The sequence below is a fragment of the Microtus oregoni genome, unplaced genomic scaffold (genome assembly GCF_018167655.1).
Source record: "Microtus oregoni isolate MIOR12 unplaced genomic scaffold, Mior012 000006F_ref0000085, whole genome shotgun sequence".
In the NCBI taxonomy this organism is placed as follows: domain Eukaryota; kingdom Metazoa; phylum Chordata; class Mammalia; order Rodentia; family Cricetidae; genus Microtus; species Microtus oregoni.
The window spans coordinates 29,518,778-29,534,046 of NW_024543065.1; the positions used below are offsets into that span (position 1 = coordinate 29,518,778).

Here is a 15,269-nt window from a genome sequence, read left to right on the forward strand (position 1 = left end):
GTGGAGGACGGGAGTTAGGCCTGGCCTCTGCCGCATTGTGTAACTGTAATCCCATTCTCTCATATCCCTTTTATTATTTTCTGTAAATTTATGGCATTGAACTGGATCATTTATAAACTATGTTTTAGTTCTCAAATTAATCTGAAACGTAGATTTCTTAAGAGATGCAATACAAGAAAAAGATACATCTCTATTTAAAACTTAAACCAGGACCGGTGAGACGATTCAGCAGTAGAGACGTCTGTGGACAGGCCTAGGGACCCGAGAGCCATCCCTGTTATGTCAGGGTGGAAGAAGAAGGCACTCCCCTCCATTGTCTTCTCACCACCACACTTGATGTGTCTCCCCTACACAATAATCACAGTGGAAATGTCAAGTGTGGTGGCACATGCCTTTCAAACCAGCACTCAGGAGGCAGGGGAAACGGATCTCTGAGCCCAAAGCCAGCCTGGTCTACATAGTCCCAGTGCAGGCAGAGCTGCAGTGATGCCGTTTCAGAAGAGAAGGGGCTGGTGGGACGGCCGATGAGCTGAGAGCACCGTGGCTCTTGCCAAGGACCCCACTCTGCTTCCCTCACCTCCGTGATGATTCGTGTCTGTGACTCCGGCTCCAGGGGGACCTGACACCCTTCAAAGCTCTCTGCAGGCTTTAGTCACAAAGGGTGCACTCATCCACATACAATAAATAAATCTAGAAGAAATTCTTCTGGAAAGAAAATATTGTTTCTGATGTTGGAAGACCCATGTGATATCTCCTTACCACCTGTAAAGCTACTTTCTGCCCTGCTCCAGCAGGTTGGTGTTGTAACTGCTCTTTGATTTTCTGTGCGAAGAGAGAGGACTAGCGACTGGATGCGGACGCAAGCTCGCTTTCTCTTAGTGCCTGTTTGGCAGCGCTGTGAAGCTAGAACAGCACCTTGCAATGTCTCAGGCTCTGCTCCCGCAAAGCTCTGCAGCAGCTGTCTTGATTAGATACTGGGCTGTCAGCCGCTGAGCCCTGAGCATAGACACCCTTCCTCAGGAGACAGTCGGAAACGAAACCGGGCCCGTAACAGCTGAATAGCTGTTGAGCACTGTCTCCATACTAAATTCAACACATCCCTCACTACCTTCATTTTAAATTTAAATTTGTAGCTGCTGAAAAATAATGATGAGGTGAAAATGCAGTTAGTGAATGGGTGATTCACCTGGGGAGGTAAAGTCATTACTCGGTTTTCATTTCACTCTAATAAAGGAAGTGAATCCTTCGGAGAGCCGCAATGCCCTGACTCTCTCGGGGCGACCAGGGGCTATTGCAGGTCAGCAAGCTTTATTTTTAATGATCCCGCTAGTTTTCTGCTGCCATTATAAGTCACCTGAAGAAATAAGAATTATGATTATATTCTCTGCTGTTCCTGAAAGTACTGAAATGTCACTTAGGCTTGCCACATTCTGACACTGTCATAACCAGCTGTAAAATACCTTAAGCGCATTACACATTGCTGTTGCTGAGCTGTAACTCACTTGTCCCTGGATAGCCTCTGTTACTTTTTTTTTTTTTTTCCGAGATAGGGTTTCTCTGTAGCTTTGGAGCCTGTCCTGGAACTAGCTCTTGAAGACCAGGCTGTCCTCGAACTCACAGAGATCCACCTGCCTCTGCCTCCTGAGTGCTGGGATTAAAGGCGTGTGCACCAGCACCACCCAGCCCTCTGTTAGTTTTTATTCAAAAAAGATAACAAAGACTACTAGATAAGTCCACTGTGTAATGGAAAAATTAAAAATGCTGCGAGATCCCCGGCAGCAGCAGGCAGCAGAAATGCTGTAGGTCCCCAAGCGGTGGTAGCCGGCCATGTGGCAGCAGGCAGCGGGCCCTGAGAGCAGCCAGTCCCAGACAGAGACGGCTGCCAGTCTTGAAAAGGGGGAAGGGGTGAGGGAGAAGTGGGGAGAGGCAGAAGCTGCCTCTTCAAGAGAGGAAGGGGGGAATAGGAGAGACTAAGGCTGTAAGTGGGAAGGAAGACCTGCCTGCCTCAGTGGATGGGAAGGGAGTGGGCGTGGCTTGTCTCTTAAAGAGACAGAACAACCATTACACACTGCATAAAAAATAGTTTCTTAAATGAAAGAGATACACATTAGAAGTTCTCACAAATTGCAAATGTGAAATTCTCCTAGTTGTTTAAGGTAGTTTGATTCATTTCTGTCTGGAGGGAGGAGTGTGTGTATGATTGATTGAGTCAGGGTCTGATGGATCTCAGGCTACCTCCTAAAATGATCTTGAGCTCCTGATCATATTTGCCTCGGCTTCCCAAGTGCTGGATTAACAGAGTAGACCACCATGCCTGTGCTATTTTGAAGCATTTCTAAGGAAGTAATGTTGTGAGCATTTGAAAGAACTATTTGAGTGACCTTGGATTATGACTGGATATCTTCTGAATTGAAATATTCCTTAAGTAATTCCACCATGGGCTAGAGATGCAGCTCGGTTGTTAGGGTGCTTGCCTAGCGTGTACAAGGCCCTGGGTTCAATCCCCAGCACCACATACAAATAGGCATAGTGGTGCTCACCTGTCATCCTAGCACTCAGGAAGTGTAGACAGGAAGATCACAAGTCAAAGTTTGAGGCCAGCTTGAGCTACTTAAGACCGTCTCAAAACCACGTAAGTAAATTGTAATAAAAAAGAATCCCAGTACTTAGGAGATAGAGGGAGGCAGATTTATAGTCAGAGGCCAGCCTGTATATCAAGAATCTGCCTTGGACTGGAGAGATGGCTCAGAGGTTAAGAGCACTGACTGATCTTCCAGAGGGCCCAGGTTCAATTCCTAGCACCCACGTGGCAGTTCATAACCATTTACAACTCCATTGCCACCTTCTGGCTTCTGTGGGTGCCAGACACATATATGGCACACAGACATACATGCAGCCAAAACATACATTCATACACATAAAATAAAAAAATAGAAAGTATTTTTAAAAAAGAAAAAGAAAGACCCTGTCTCCAAACAAATGACCACAACTAGTGAACTAGTGTCTCTGTGTGTGTGTTCATATGTTGTATTGTCAGAGAACAAAGTGACTGACTATAGAGGATGCAGCAGTAATTTGCCTTAAGGTTCCTTGTTTTATTGAGGTGATAGGGGAAATGTACTGAGATTGTAATGTATAGATGTGTGAATATCAGTGTAGTTAATGCTGGGGGTGGAAGTGGGCTGAAGAAAGAACTTGTGTCCAGTTGTAAGTTGGGACAGGGCTTTGAGAATAGTGACATGGGATATAGCTCTTGAAGAGAGCTTGGTTATGAAGATGGGAATGGTTACATTGATGGGATTGGAGGAGCAAGAGACCAGTGAAGACACTTTGAGGGCCCTGTTGATGGTGGAAAGTCCAAAGCAGAGGATTGCCAATGAAAATGGGAAGTTAAGGGAGGTCAAAGAAAATTGCATCAGAGCTAAAACTATAAGCTGTGAAGACAATAGAGGAGACTGCAGGTGGGAGAGGCATAGACAGCCAGGATGCCAAGGTTGGGTAACAGGAAGACGAATGTAAATGGAAAAGCCAGTCTGTTAGATTCTCAACATAGTGTGCTTGAAGTGCACCCTCAAGTTGATGGCCACTATCTTGGGACCTTCTGCTGGGCAAAACCACCTCTATGGTTAGCCTGGTTTCTTGCTCGTGGCTATTCTGAAGCAACAGTAGATTTTTGTTTGTTTGCTTTCTCCTGGCCAAGCTGGGCAACTTTAAATTCATGTCTCCCCGAGATTCTCCAAAAGCACCAGAAATCAGGTTGCAAAGGATAATTAAGACCTCTAAGCAGAGAGATTTATTAAATTTGAGAGCTGGTCTCCATGCTTCCCATTTATGTATTGCTCCTCCACTTGCCAGTGGACCAGAGGAAGAGACGATGAAGAGCTGCTCCAGCCAGCATTGACATTTCCCTCCTGGTACAGGTCAGCTTTCCCAGATGAAAGGATGGTTCAGTCCATTGTCCAGCAGTTCTGCTCTGAGAATGACTTCCTTGTCAGATGCCTCCTGTGCAGCGTTATTGACAGGCAAAAATGGTTGAGGCTGAATGGAGAGGCTTTCCCTGGGTTTGGCTGCTTTTCAAGCTTTGTAACTGGAAAGCCTGGCAGCAGGAAGCCTGGTTCTTCTTAGCCAGAACGCTGAGCTGCTCTAACTTCATGGCAAGTGGACCTGGCTGGTTTCTGTCTCACACTGTATCCAGACCATTCTGGAGGACGGTGGAGATGTACTTCCCCCTTGCTCTGTGCCCTCCGGGCCTGCTTTTTAAACGTGCACTTCACTTTCCCTTTCTGCGCCTCTCAGTGCAGATGCACAGGGACTTGGTTTTCAGGAAGACCTGTTTTCTTCGTACAAGGCAGGAGACTGAAGCAGGAGGGTTGCCACAAGTTTGAGGTCATTCGCTACAAAATGAAGTCTTTTTGTAGCAAAACAAAACTGGGGGGGGGCATGGAGAGGATGGGGAATAAGAACATGAGGGATTGGGGTGGTTGAGTTGGGAGAGAGACAGATGATGAACGGGTAACTACTGGCGGTAGGATTTCCTACAGCAGACAGAGAGGGAGAGCAATGAAAGAGATGTCTTGATAGAGGGAGCCATTATGGGGTTAGAGAGAAAAATGGTGCTAGGGAAATTCCCAGGAATCTATAAGAACGACCCCAGCTAAGACGCCTAGCAGTAGTGATTTTGGTGGGGGCCCACATGTGCAGCCAGAGAACAGTGACCAGAACCTGGAAGCAACCTAGATGCCCCTCAACTGAAGAATGGATAAAGTCAATGTGGTACATTTACACAATGGAATATTAGCTCAACTGTGAAAAGCAATGACATTATGAAATTTGCAGGCAAATGGATGGAACTAGAAAAAAATCATCCTGCGTGAAGTAACCCCGACTCAGAAAGACAAACACGGTGTGTTGTCACTCATAATGGGTATGAGCCATAAAGCAAAGGACAACCAGGCTACAGTCCACAACCCCAGAAAAGCCAGGACCCTAAGAGCATGGATCACCCTGGGAAGGGGAATTAGATGAGATCTTTTAGGTAAACTGGCCTTCTCCTGTAATCAGATTGGTGACTACCTTAATTGTCATCATAGAACTTTCATCCAGCAACTGATGGAAGCAGATGCAGAGCTGCACAGTCAAGCAGTGGGCCAAGCTCCTGGAGTCTAGTCAAAGAGAGGGATGAGGGATTATTTGAGCAAGGGGGGTCAAGATCATGTTGGGGAAAACCACCAAGACATCTGACCCGAGTTCGTGGGAGCTCATGAACTCTGGGTGGACAGCTGGGGAGCCTGCATAGGATCAAACTAGGCCCTCTGCATGTGGGTGACAGTTGTGTAGCTTGGTCTGTTTGTGGGACCACAGCAGCGGGGCCAGGATCTATGCCTGGTGCATGAGTTGGCTTTTGGAGCCCGTTCCCTATGGTTGGATGCCTTGCCCAGCCTTGATGCATGGGGGAGGAATTTGGTACTACCTCAACTTGATGTGCCAGGCTTTGTTGACTCTCCTGGGAGGATTTACCTTTTCTGAGGAGTGGATAGGGGGTGGGGAAGAGGGGGGCAGGAGGCAGGGACAGAGGGGAGACTGGGGTTGGTATGTAAAATGAATAAAAAATTTCAAAGAAAAAAAGGTGTCCCAATATGCAGCTTTCAAAACGTAGACAATAGTAATTGGAAATTGGAAACAGTTCGTTTATGTCATCTCATCCCTCTTTGTTACCTGACTTACAAGAAGCAGAAGCCCACTCTGTGCCTCCATTACTTAACCAGCAGGCATGAATCTGCCGTGGTCCCCGTGGACCTGAGCATAACCTCTTGAGGTGAATCCCTTCCTGCACCCTCCGGATCAGATCCTGCTCTGGCGGAGCTCTTGTCGGCAGCATTGTTTTACAGTGCTCACAAGGCTGAGGAGTTCCCCTGTGCTGGCAGCACTGAGCGTGTTCTTGTCTATCGTTGTATTTTTAAAAGATAAAACAAGGTTCGAACTCCACATTCTCTGTGAACTGCTAAAGACTGGGAAAAATTACTTTCTCTGCTCATGACCTGGATTGAAAAGCACACCTACAGGCAAAGAGATGAGTGAATCCCTTCCAAAGACCCTCCTAATGAAGCCCCCAGGGAGTGCAAGGTAGAATTCACAGGGGTTGAGAGATGAGCGCTATGGCAGGGGGAGGTGCCGGACTGGAGCTGGATCACAGCATTATTTTGCTTTAGCCTGTTTTGGGCCCCACGGAAAAAGTCATTTTAACAGTATCTTGCTTGCTGGAAATGCACATGACAAGTGGCAGATGTCAGAGAAGGGGGGTTACACACTGTATTCCCCTTAGGACCTAAGGAGTCCACGGAGAAGGGGATTTACACACTGTATTCTCCTCGGGACCTAAGGAGTCCACAGAGAAGGGGGTTACACACTGTATTCTCCTTAGGACCTAAGAAGTCCACAGAGAAGCGGGGCTACGCACTGTATTCTCCTTTGGACCTAAGAAGTTCACAGAGAAGGGGGGCTACACACTGTATTCTCCTTTGGACCTAAGAAGTCCACAGAGAAGGGGGGCTACGCACTGTATTCTCCTTAGGACCTAAGAAGCCCACGGAGAAGGAGGTTACACACTGCATTCTCCTTGGGACCTAAGGAGTCTACAGAGAAGGGGGGTTACACACTGTATTCTCCTCGGGACCTAAGGAGTCCACGGAGAAGGAGGTTACACACTGCATTCTCCTTGGGACCTAAGGAGTCTACAGAGAAGGGAGTTACACACTGTATTCTCCTTTGGACCTAAGGAGTCCACGGAGAAGTGGGGGTTACACACTATATTCTCCTCGGGACCTAAGGAGTCTACAGAGAAGGGGGGTTACACACTGTATTCTCCTCGGGACCTAAGGAGTCCACAGAGAAGGGGGTTACACACTATATTCTCCTTAGGACCTAAGGAGTCCACAGAGAAGGGGGTTACACACTGCATTCTCCTTAGGACCTAAGGAGTCTACAGAGAAGGGGGTTACACACTGTATTCTCCTCGGGACCTAAGGAGTCTACAGAGAAGGAGGTTACACACTGCATTCTCCTTAGGACCTAAGGAGTCCACAGAGAAGGGGGTTACACACTATATTCTCCTCGGGACCTAAGGAGTCCACTAGCTGTTCTCCTCAGTTAACACAGATGCAGAAAGCAGCATAATCAGGAAGGATGCTAGACAGAGAGCAGGCCAGTGGCCTCAGACAAATCAGAGTCTCAGACAGGGAACTGGAATATCTGCTTCTCACAAGCTACCTGGGGGATTCTAAAAACACCAGCCCAGAATCTGAGAGATCCCAGAATTGGGGAACTACTAATCGTCCAGTATTTTTTTTTTAATTTTTATATTTGCTTACTTATTCTGTGTGTCTGAGTATCTGTGTGCCCCAAGCATGCACGTGTGGGGGCCGACATGTGCAGGTCAGAGAACAGCTCGTGGGAGTCGGTCCTCTCATCCCACCATGCCATGGATGGAATTCAGGTTACCAGACTTGGCAGCAAGCACCGTTACCCCCCTGAGCCATCTCACCACCCTGATCCAGTATTCTTCCATTCCAAATCCAGTTAAGGTCTAAAAGCCATATTTTCTAGAAGTCTCCCAACACATCTATCTTCCAAAGAAGTCACAGGTCTTCTAGAGTGGGTGCAATTAAGACCTTAGAGTATTTGCTGTCCTCAGGAAACGGCCCTCCCATCCGAGGCTGGGTGAAGTCTCTGGTGGTCACCTCCTTCCGTGCTAGTCTCTTTGCTCTTGTATTTGTTTTGTGTGTGCTCATGTGACAGTCAGGACACAAGTTGAAGGTGCTGATTCTCTCCTTCCACCACGGGGGTTCCAGGGATCAAACTCTGGTCACCCAGCTTGGTGACAAGTGTCTCCTTTCATTGAGCCTTATTACCATCCCCAGTCTTTTGTTTCAATTTTGATTTTTGGGAGTCAGTTCCCTCCATCATGGGGCTTCTGGAGACAGAACCAGATTGACAGGATTTTCACTTGCTACACCATCTCACTGGCCCTTCTTTGCGCCTCTTCAACTTCTTCAAAGGGGAATATTCTCTCTCTCTCTCTCTCTCTCTCTCTCTCTCTCTGTCTGTCTCTCTCTCTGTCTCTCTCTGTCTCTGTCTCTCTCTCTCTCCGTGTGTGTGTGTGTGTGTGTGTGTGTGTGTGTGTGTGTGTGTATGAAAGGACAGTTTATAGGTCTCAATTCTCTTTCTACCATGAGGGTCTTGGGAGTCAACTCAGGTCATCAGGCTTGGCGCTAAGCCCCCTTACCCCTGGAGCCGCATCTGACAGTCTAAGTTGGAGGCCTTTAATTAGTGCTGCTGAATCATTCCTGCTTCCATCTTTTGTTCTACGTTAACAGAGCCTTTGAGGTTGTTTTGGAAGGTTGCAGTTTAGATTCCCTATTATCTACCTGTAAACAGAAAATGAAAACGGCATTGGACAATATGGGTAAACTTACTTGGAGCTAGTACGATGGCTCAGTGGATAAGAGCACTTGCTTTACAAGCGTAAGAGTCTGGGACCCTGAGTTCAGATACCAGACATCTGCATAAAGAAGCCTGTGTGCCTGCACGTGCCTGCAACCCAAGTGTTAAAGGGCAAAGACAGGTGCATCCCAAGAACTCACTGTCCAGCTAGCCTAGCCAGAAATGAGAGCTTCTGGCTGAGTGAGAGACCCTGTAGCAAGTCAATAAGGTGGAACAGTCAGAAGATAGCCTCCCTTTGCTCTGACCTCCACATATGTGCAGAATGGCCATGTACACCCACATGCTCACACACATACAGCACACACGCACACATTTGTAAGGCATTAGCTGTATATTAACTCATCCAACTTCCCTAGAGGCCGTACACTAGGTCAGTCTCTGCGATAGACAGTACACGAGCAACACAGTTAAATAGAAAACATCCATCTCTCCAACCGCTCATTCAGCCAGACACTAATCTAGTGAGCAAGGAGAAGCACTTTCCTGACCTTTGTGGAGCTTCAGTTCGAGAGGGATATTTCATGGGACAATGGGGAGACTTGAATATGTAGGTTAAGGTTTTAGTTTGATGGCTACCACATGGTTCTATCTGAAATAGCCCATGAATGCTCAACCTGTGCTGAAGCCAGCCTAGTGAAGAGTCATGACAAATCCAGATGGAGTGTACATATACTTAGAGTCCTGCTCTTTCAACTTTTACTTTAAAATTTTTATAGACAGGGCCGGGATATACCTCTGAATAAACTGCAATGTAATCGTGAGGACCTGAGTTTGAATCCCTGACGCATGTGTAAAAGATGGGTGTGGCGCCGCATGTCTGGAACCCCAGCACTGGGGAGCTGAGACAGGTGCACCCTGAGAACTTGCTCTCCAGCCAAAAAGAAAGTAGTGTGTCCAGGCATGTGTACATGCCTTTCAACCTAGCATTCAGGAGAGATCAACAGATTTCTGTGAGGTTAAGACCAGCCTCGTATACATAGCAAGTTCCAGGCTAGTCAGGACTACACAGCGAGACCCTATCTCAAAAAATACATAAGGTAGAGAAGTGATTGATGGAATTAAAGAAAACATATTAATATCAACCTCTAGCCACCACGTATGCCTATGCCTGCAGGGAGAGAGAGAGAGAGAGAGAGAGAGAGAGAGAGAGAGAGAGAGAGAGATGCTGTAGGCATATGCATGTAATGTGTGCATGTGTGTTTTTGTTTGTATATGTATAAATTTCAAACAAAAGTTGAAAGAACTCTTCAGATGTACATATATATGAATATATAGAAAGAGAAATCGCTAGCTATATGATTATGTATATAGTTCAATATATGTTAAATAAAACAGGAGGTTTGGGGAAAATGAATTGAATTTTATTCTTTTTTAATATTTCTACTACTTTTAATTGTGGGGCGAGTATGTGCATGTGAGTGCAGGTAGCTGCTGAGACTAGACGCATCCGCTGCCCCTGGAACTGCAGTTCCAGGTGATTGAGGACCTCCTGACATGGAAGAGCAGTGCATGCTCTTAACCAGGGAGCTATTTTTCCAGCCCCATGAATTTTATCCTTTAAGAAACAAAACACACCAGGCAGTGGTGACACACACCTTTAATTCAAGCACTCAGGAGGCAGAGACAGGCAGATCTCTGTGAGTTCAAGGCCAACCTGGTCTACAGAATGAGTTCCTGGATAGGCTCCAGGCCTCAAAACCATGTCTTGAAAAGCTGGGGGGGGGGGGGGGACAAAAACACAAAACACTAGAATATTCCTAAAAGGGAGTGAAAAACAGAACTAACTATTTTCTTCTTTTCTCTTTTAGGCTCAAGAAAAAGGAAGACTAAACTACACCAAGGTGGGTCTATTTTATGCATACTACTACTATCTGCTTTACAGCTGGTCACTTTTATATCTAAACGGTCAAAAAAGAAGCATTATGACTAAGCATGGTGGCACTAACTTTTAATCTTAGCACTCTGGAGGCAAAAACAATCCAGATCTCTATAAGTTTAGGCCAGCCTCATCTGCAAAGAGACTGCCATTCCAGCCAGAGCTACATAGTGAGACCCTGCCTCAAAAATAAATAAATAAACAAAATGGATTTGATTGCCAGAACCTGAATCATGGCACACAGCCATTTGTGACTCCAGTCCCAAGGAATACAACACCCTCTTCTCTCTCACATACATGGTGTAAAACATACATGCAAGCAAAACACCCATACACTTAAGAAATAATGTCACTTTTTAATTTAAAAAATAAGTTATAAAGAATCATGATGTTTAAAGCTATGAGATTGCCATTAGCAGATAAAATAAGATTCATTCAACAATGTGTGTATTTATTCCATACAATGTGTTAGATATTGGGAATAAAATGGTGAGGGCCAGCAAGATGGCTCAGCAGGTAAAGGTGCTTGCAGCCAAGCACATCAAAGCTAAGCCTGGTGATTTGAGTTAAATCCCAAAACCCACATGATAGAAGGAAAGAACCATCTCTTCAAAGATGGAGAGCATCAAGTGGTTAGAAGCAGCAGGCATGCTAGCTAAGTATCTCCTCTAATGCATCATGGGGGCCCTGCCTTCATAACCTCACCTGGTCCTGATTGCACCCTAAAGGTTCCTCCTCCAAAAATCATCAGCATATCAAATAGGGAACCAAGTTGGGGGCACGTTCAAACCGTACTACCAGTGGCATGTTGTGTAGCATGGAACTTGTATGAGCACAAGTTCCACACCACCTGTGGGGCCTTTGAAAGCACACACAAAAAGCACATTGTATTATGATATGTCTTACTGTCCTACATGGAGCTTTATTGCTACAAAGAGACAGCATGACCACAGCAACTCTTATAAAGGAAAACATTTAACTGGGGCTCACTTATAGCTTCAGAAGTTTAGTTCGTTATCGTCATGACAAGAAGCATGGAGGCATGCAGGCAGGCATGGTGCTAGGGAAGGAGATGAGAGTTCTACATCTTGATCCACAGGCAACAGAAAGTGAACTGTGTGCCATGCTGGGTATAGCATGCTGTGGGATAATGCTCTTGTACCCTGTAAAGATTTGTCACTCGCTATGTTCAGCGAGTCCAGTTTTTCTTTGGGTTCACCTTCTTATTTAGCTTCTCTAGGATCACGAATTATAGGCTCAATGTCCTTTATTTATGGCTAGAAACCAAATATGAGTGAGTACATCCCATGTTTCTCTTTTTGGGTCTGGCTTACCTCACTCAGGATAGTGGTTTCTATTTCTGTCCATTTGTATGCAAAATTCAAGAAGTCATTGTTTTTTTACTGCTGAGTAGTACTCTAATATGTATATATTCCATACTTTCTTCATCCATTCTTCCATTGAAGGGCATCTAGGTTGTTTCCAGGTTCTGGCTATTACAAATAATGCTGCTATGAACATAATTGAGCATATACTTTTGTTGTATGATAGGGCATCTCTTGGGTATATTCCCAAGAGTGACTACTGAGAACTCAAGAACAATAGCAATGAGTTTTTGATCCTACTGCAAGTACTGGCTTTGTGGGAGCCTAGGCAGTTTGGATGCTCATCTTACTAGACCTGGATGGAGGTGGGTGATCCTTGAACTTCCCACAGGGCAGGGAACCCTGATTGCTCTTTGGGCTGACGAGGAAGGGGGACTTGATTGGGGGAGGGGGAGGGAAATGGGAGGCGGTGGCAGGGAGGAGGCAGAAATCTTTAATAAATAAATTTAAAAAAAAAGATTTGTCACTCATATTGGTTTAATAAAATGCTGGTTGGCCAGTAGCCAGGCAGGAAGTATAGGTGTGGCTACCAGACTAGGAGAATTCTGGGAAGAGGAAAGTCTCAATCTGCAGTCATAAGTCAGATACAGAGGAATCAAGATGAGAATGCCTTAATGAGAAAAGGTACTAAGCCATGCGGCTAAACAGAGACAAGAATTATGGGTTAATTGAAGTTGTAAGAGCTAGTTAATAATAAGCCTGAGCTAAAAGGCCAAATAGTTTATAATTAATGTAGGCCTCTGTGTGTTTCTTTGGACCTAAAAGGCTATGAAACTGGGCAGGACAGAAACCTCCATATACAAATGGAACCAGCCTGGGGCAACTACATTCACATAAAACTTGAGAGAGCTTGGGAAGGAATTCTAGACACAAAAGAACAGAGTTAAACATGGTTTCTTGGTAGCAGTATTTTCTTTTTATATATTTTAATACGTTTTTATTGATTTTATTGAGCTATACATTTTTCTCTGCTCCCCTCCCTTTTTCTCCCCTCCCCTTCAACCCTCTCCCATGGTCCCTATGTTCCCAATTTACTCAGGAGATCTCGTCTTTTTCTACTTCCCATGTAGATTAGATCCATGTATATCTCTCTTAGGGTCCTCATTATTGTCTTGGTTCTCTGGGATTGTGATTTGTAGGCTGGTTTTCTTTGCTTTATGTTTAAAAGCCACTTATGAGTGAGTACATATGATAATTGTCTCTCTGGGTCTGGGTTACCTCACTCAATATGATGTTTTCTAGTTCCACCCATTTGCCTGGTAGCAGCATTTTCTCGGGTGGTCTCTGTGTCTCCCTCAAGAGAGGCTTCCTGACTCCACATTAGAGCAAAAACTGCAGCTCTTTTAAGAAGTCCTGCCACCAAACACTTAACTGGTGTTTTTGAGCAGCCAGCAGCATGCTTCTACCCGGAGCCCTTGGTTTTCAGCAGGGCCTAACTCACACTCGGTGGTATACCTTAGTCCACTTTACTCATCTGTCCTGCTGGCACTGTCATCCTACCGTAAGTCAGTCATGGGAGAAAGTGCACCCATATTACTGTGTGTTTTTACTAGATCATACCAGTGCCAAATTCTGTATTTTCTCATATCCTGCCTCTTCCCTTGCTTAGGCTCATATCTCCTCATCTGAACCACTGAAAATCCTATCACCTGGGCTCTCTGCCTCTTTTGTCAGAATAGACCCATTTGCCAGGTAGAATGTCTAAACCTCAGTGCTCCTTCAAACCCCCTGATGGCTCCACACTGTCTGCTGGATGCTCAGAGCTTGCCAGGCTGGCATGTGTAAGGTTGTGTAACCCATCTCTAGAAAGACTCCAGCATCACCCTAGCAGCACCAAATCACATCTGCACACTGTTTGCTCTCTGTGTCTTTTGTTTTGTCTTGTTTTGTTCCTGGGGATTGAACCTAGGGCCTCACTCACACTAGGCAAACCCTCTACCACTTAGCCACATCTCCAGCTCCTCTGCTTATTTTTTTATTTTGAGATAGTCTCATTGTGACCCAGACTGGCCTTGAACTTACACTACTAGCCTTAGCCTCCCAAGTAGCTGGAATTATAGGCTTGCATCGACAGGCCTGGCTTAGTTTTCTCCGTCTTGGCTCTTACTGTCTGCTCTGCTTGGAAGATGCTTCTCCTCGTTTCTGGCTCCTCTGTCCCTCCTATAATGTAAATTTTAGGATCGTTGCCTATAAGGAGGCCTCTGCGCTTGTACAGGCTGGATTAGATATGTCCCTCAATCTTTAACAGTGTGCATCTCTCTCTGTGTCTTCTCCGTTGACTGATAGTGGCCCATGATGAGATCGTAGACTGTGAGCTCTTCTAGGGCAGGGACAGTGCTGGCTTAGGTTTGTCTTTGTTTGGTTTGCGGGGAGGTATTTGGTTGGTTGGTTTTTGTTTGTTGGTGTTTGCGTTTGGCCTCTGGCTCCTAACACTTGCTGCTTCATACTGAGTGAATGGAGCCCATGCAGAAATAGAGGGCACTTTGGAGTAAGGCAGGAAGAAGTAAACTGTGGAGAAAGCTGGTCCAGGGCTTTTCATCTCAGCGCAGAGCTAAGCAAACGAAGCAAACTAGTTTGAAGATAAAGGATGGGTCTTACTAAAGGTGAGGAAAGCAAGAAGCCTGAATCAGAAGGGAGGGGGAAGTGACTGTTGAGCACTGAAGCTTGCTTGTGACTTAAGGACTTAATACAATTTCTTTGTTTTTTTTTTAATTTGTATTTTTATGTACATTGGTGTCAATGTAAGGGTACCAGATCCCCTAGAACTGGAGTTGCAGACAGTTGTGAGCTGCCATGAGGATGCTGGGAATTGAACCTGGGTTCTCTGGAAGCGCAGACCATTATGCTCTTAACTGCCGACCCATCTCTCTGGCCTCATAGAATTTCTTATCAAAGAAACACTTTGCTAGGTGGGTTGTGGTGGTGTACACCTCTAATCCCAGCATGAGGGAGGCACAGTTTGAATCTTTGCAAAGTTGAGCCAGTTTGGTCTACATAATGAGTTCTAGACCAGCTAGGGCTACATATAGTAAGACCTTGTCTCAAAAAAGAAAGAGAGGAAGGAAGGAAGGAAGGAAGGAAGGAAGGAGGGAGGGAGGGAGGGAGGGAGGGAGGACGGGCATTTCTAGACCAAGCAGTGTCTGTACTACCAACTTACTGCAGAACCTGGTGTGCGTCACTTAATTACCTTGTACTTTGCTGTGCTAATCCCTCGAGGACCACATGAACAAGAGTCCACAGGCTGACATCACAAGTTCCCTGACTCAAGCCTCCCTGTAGACACTCCTCTCTTCCTTAGCATCATCCTGATCTAAGATGATCACTTCCCAGTAGAATGAGAGTGTTCTGAAAGCAGCAGCCTGTCTGCCCTGGCCTCCCAGTGCTTCAGTGTGTGTGTGTGTGTGTGTGTGTGTGTGTGTGTGTGTGTGTTAGTGCGATGGCCGCAGCTGGAGGCTCAGAAATGTAAGCGGATACTGATGTAGAATATGGCCCATCCCCTGCTTGCCTCA

At 45.8% G+C, this 15,269-nt stretch overlaps 1 protein-coding gene across 3 annotated transcripts in view; it reads left to right on the forward strand.

Moving 5' to 3' along the window:
- Positions 1-15,269, forward strand: part of Pdss2 (decaprenyl diphosphate synthase subunit 2) — a 238,151-nt gene that overhangs the window by 195,055 nt on the left and 27,827 nt on the right. For all 3 annotated transcript variants that reach the window (XM_041654993.1, XM_041654992.1, XM_041654991.1), the window contains one exon: positions 10,308-10,340. In XM_041654993.1, coding sequence (XP_041510927.1) covers positions 10,308-10,340 — 33 coding nt within the window. The remainder of the gene's footprint in view (positions 1-10,307; positions 10,341-15,269) is intronic.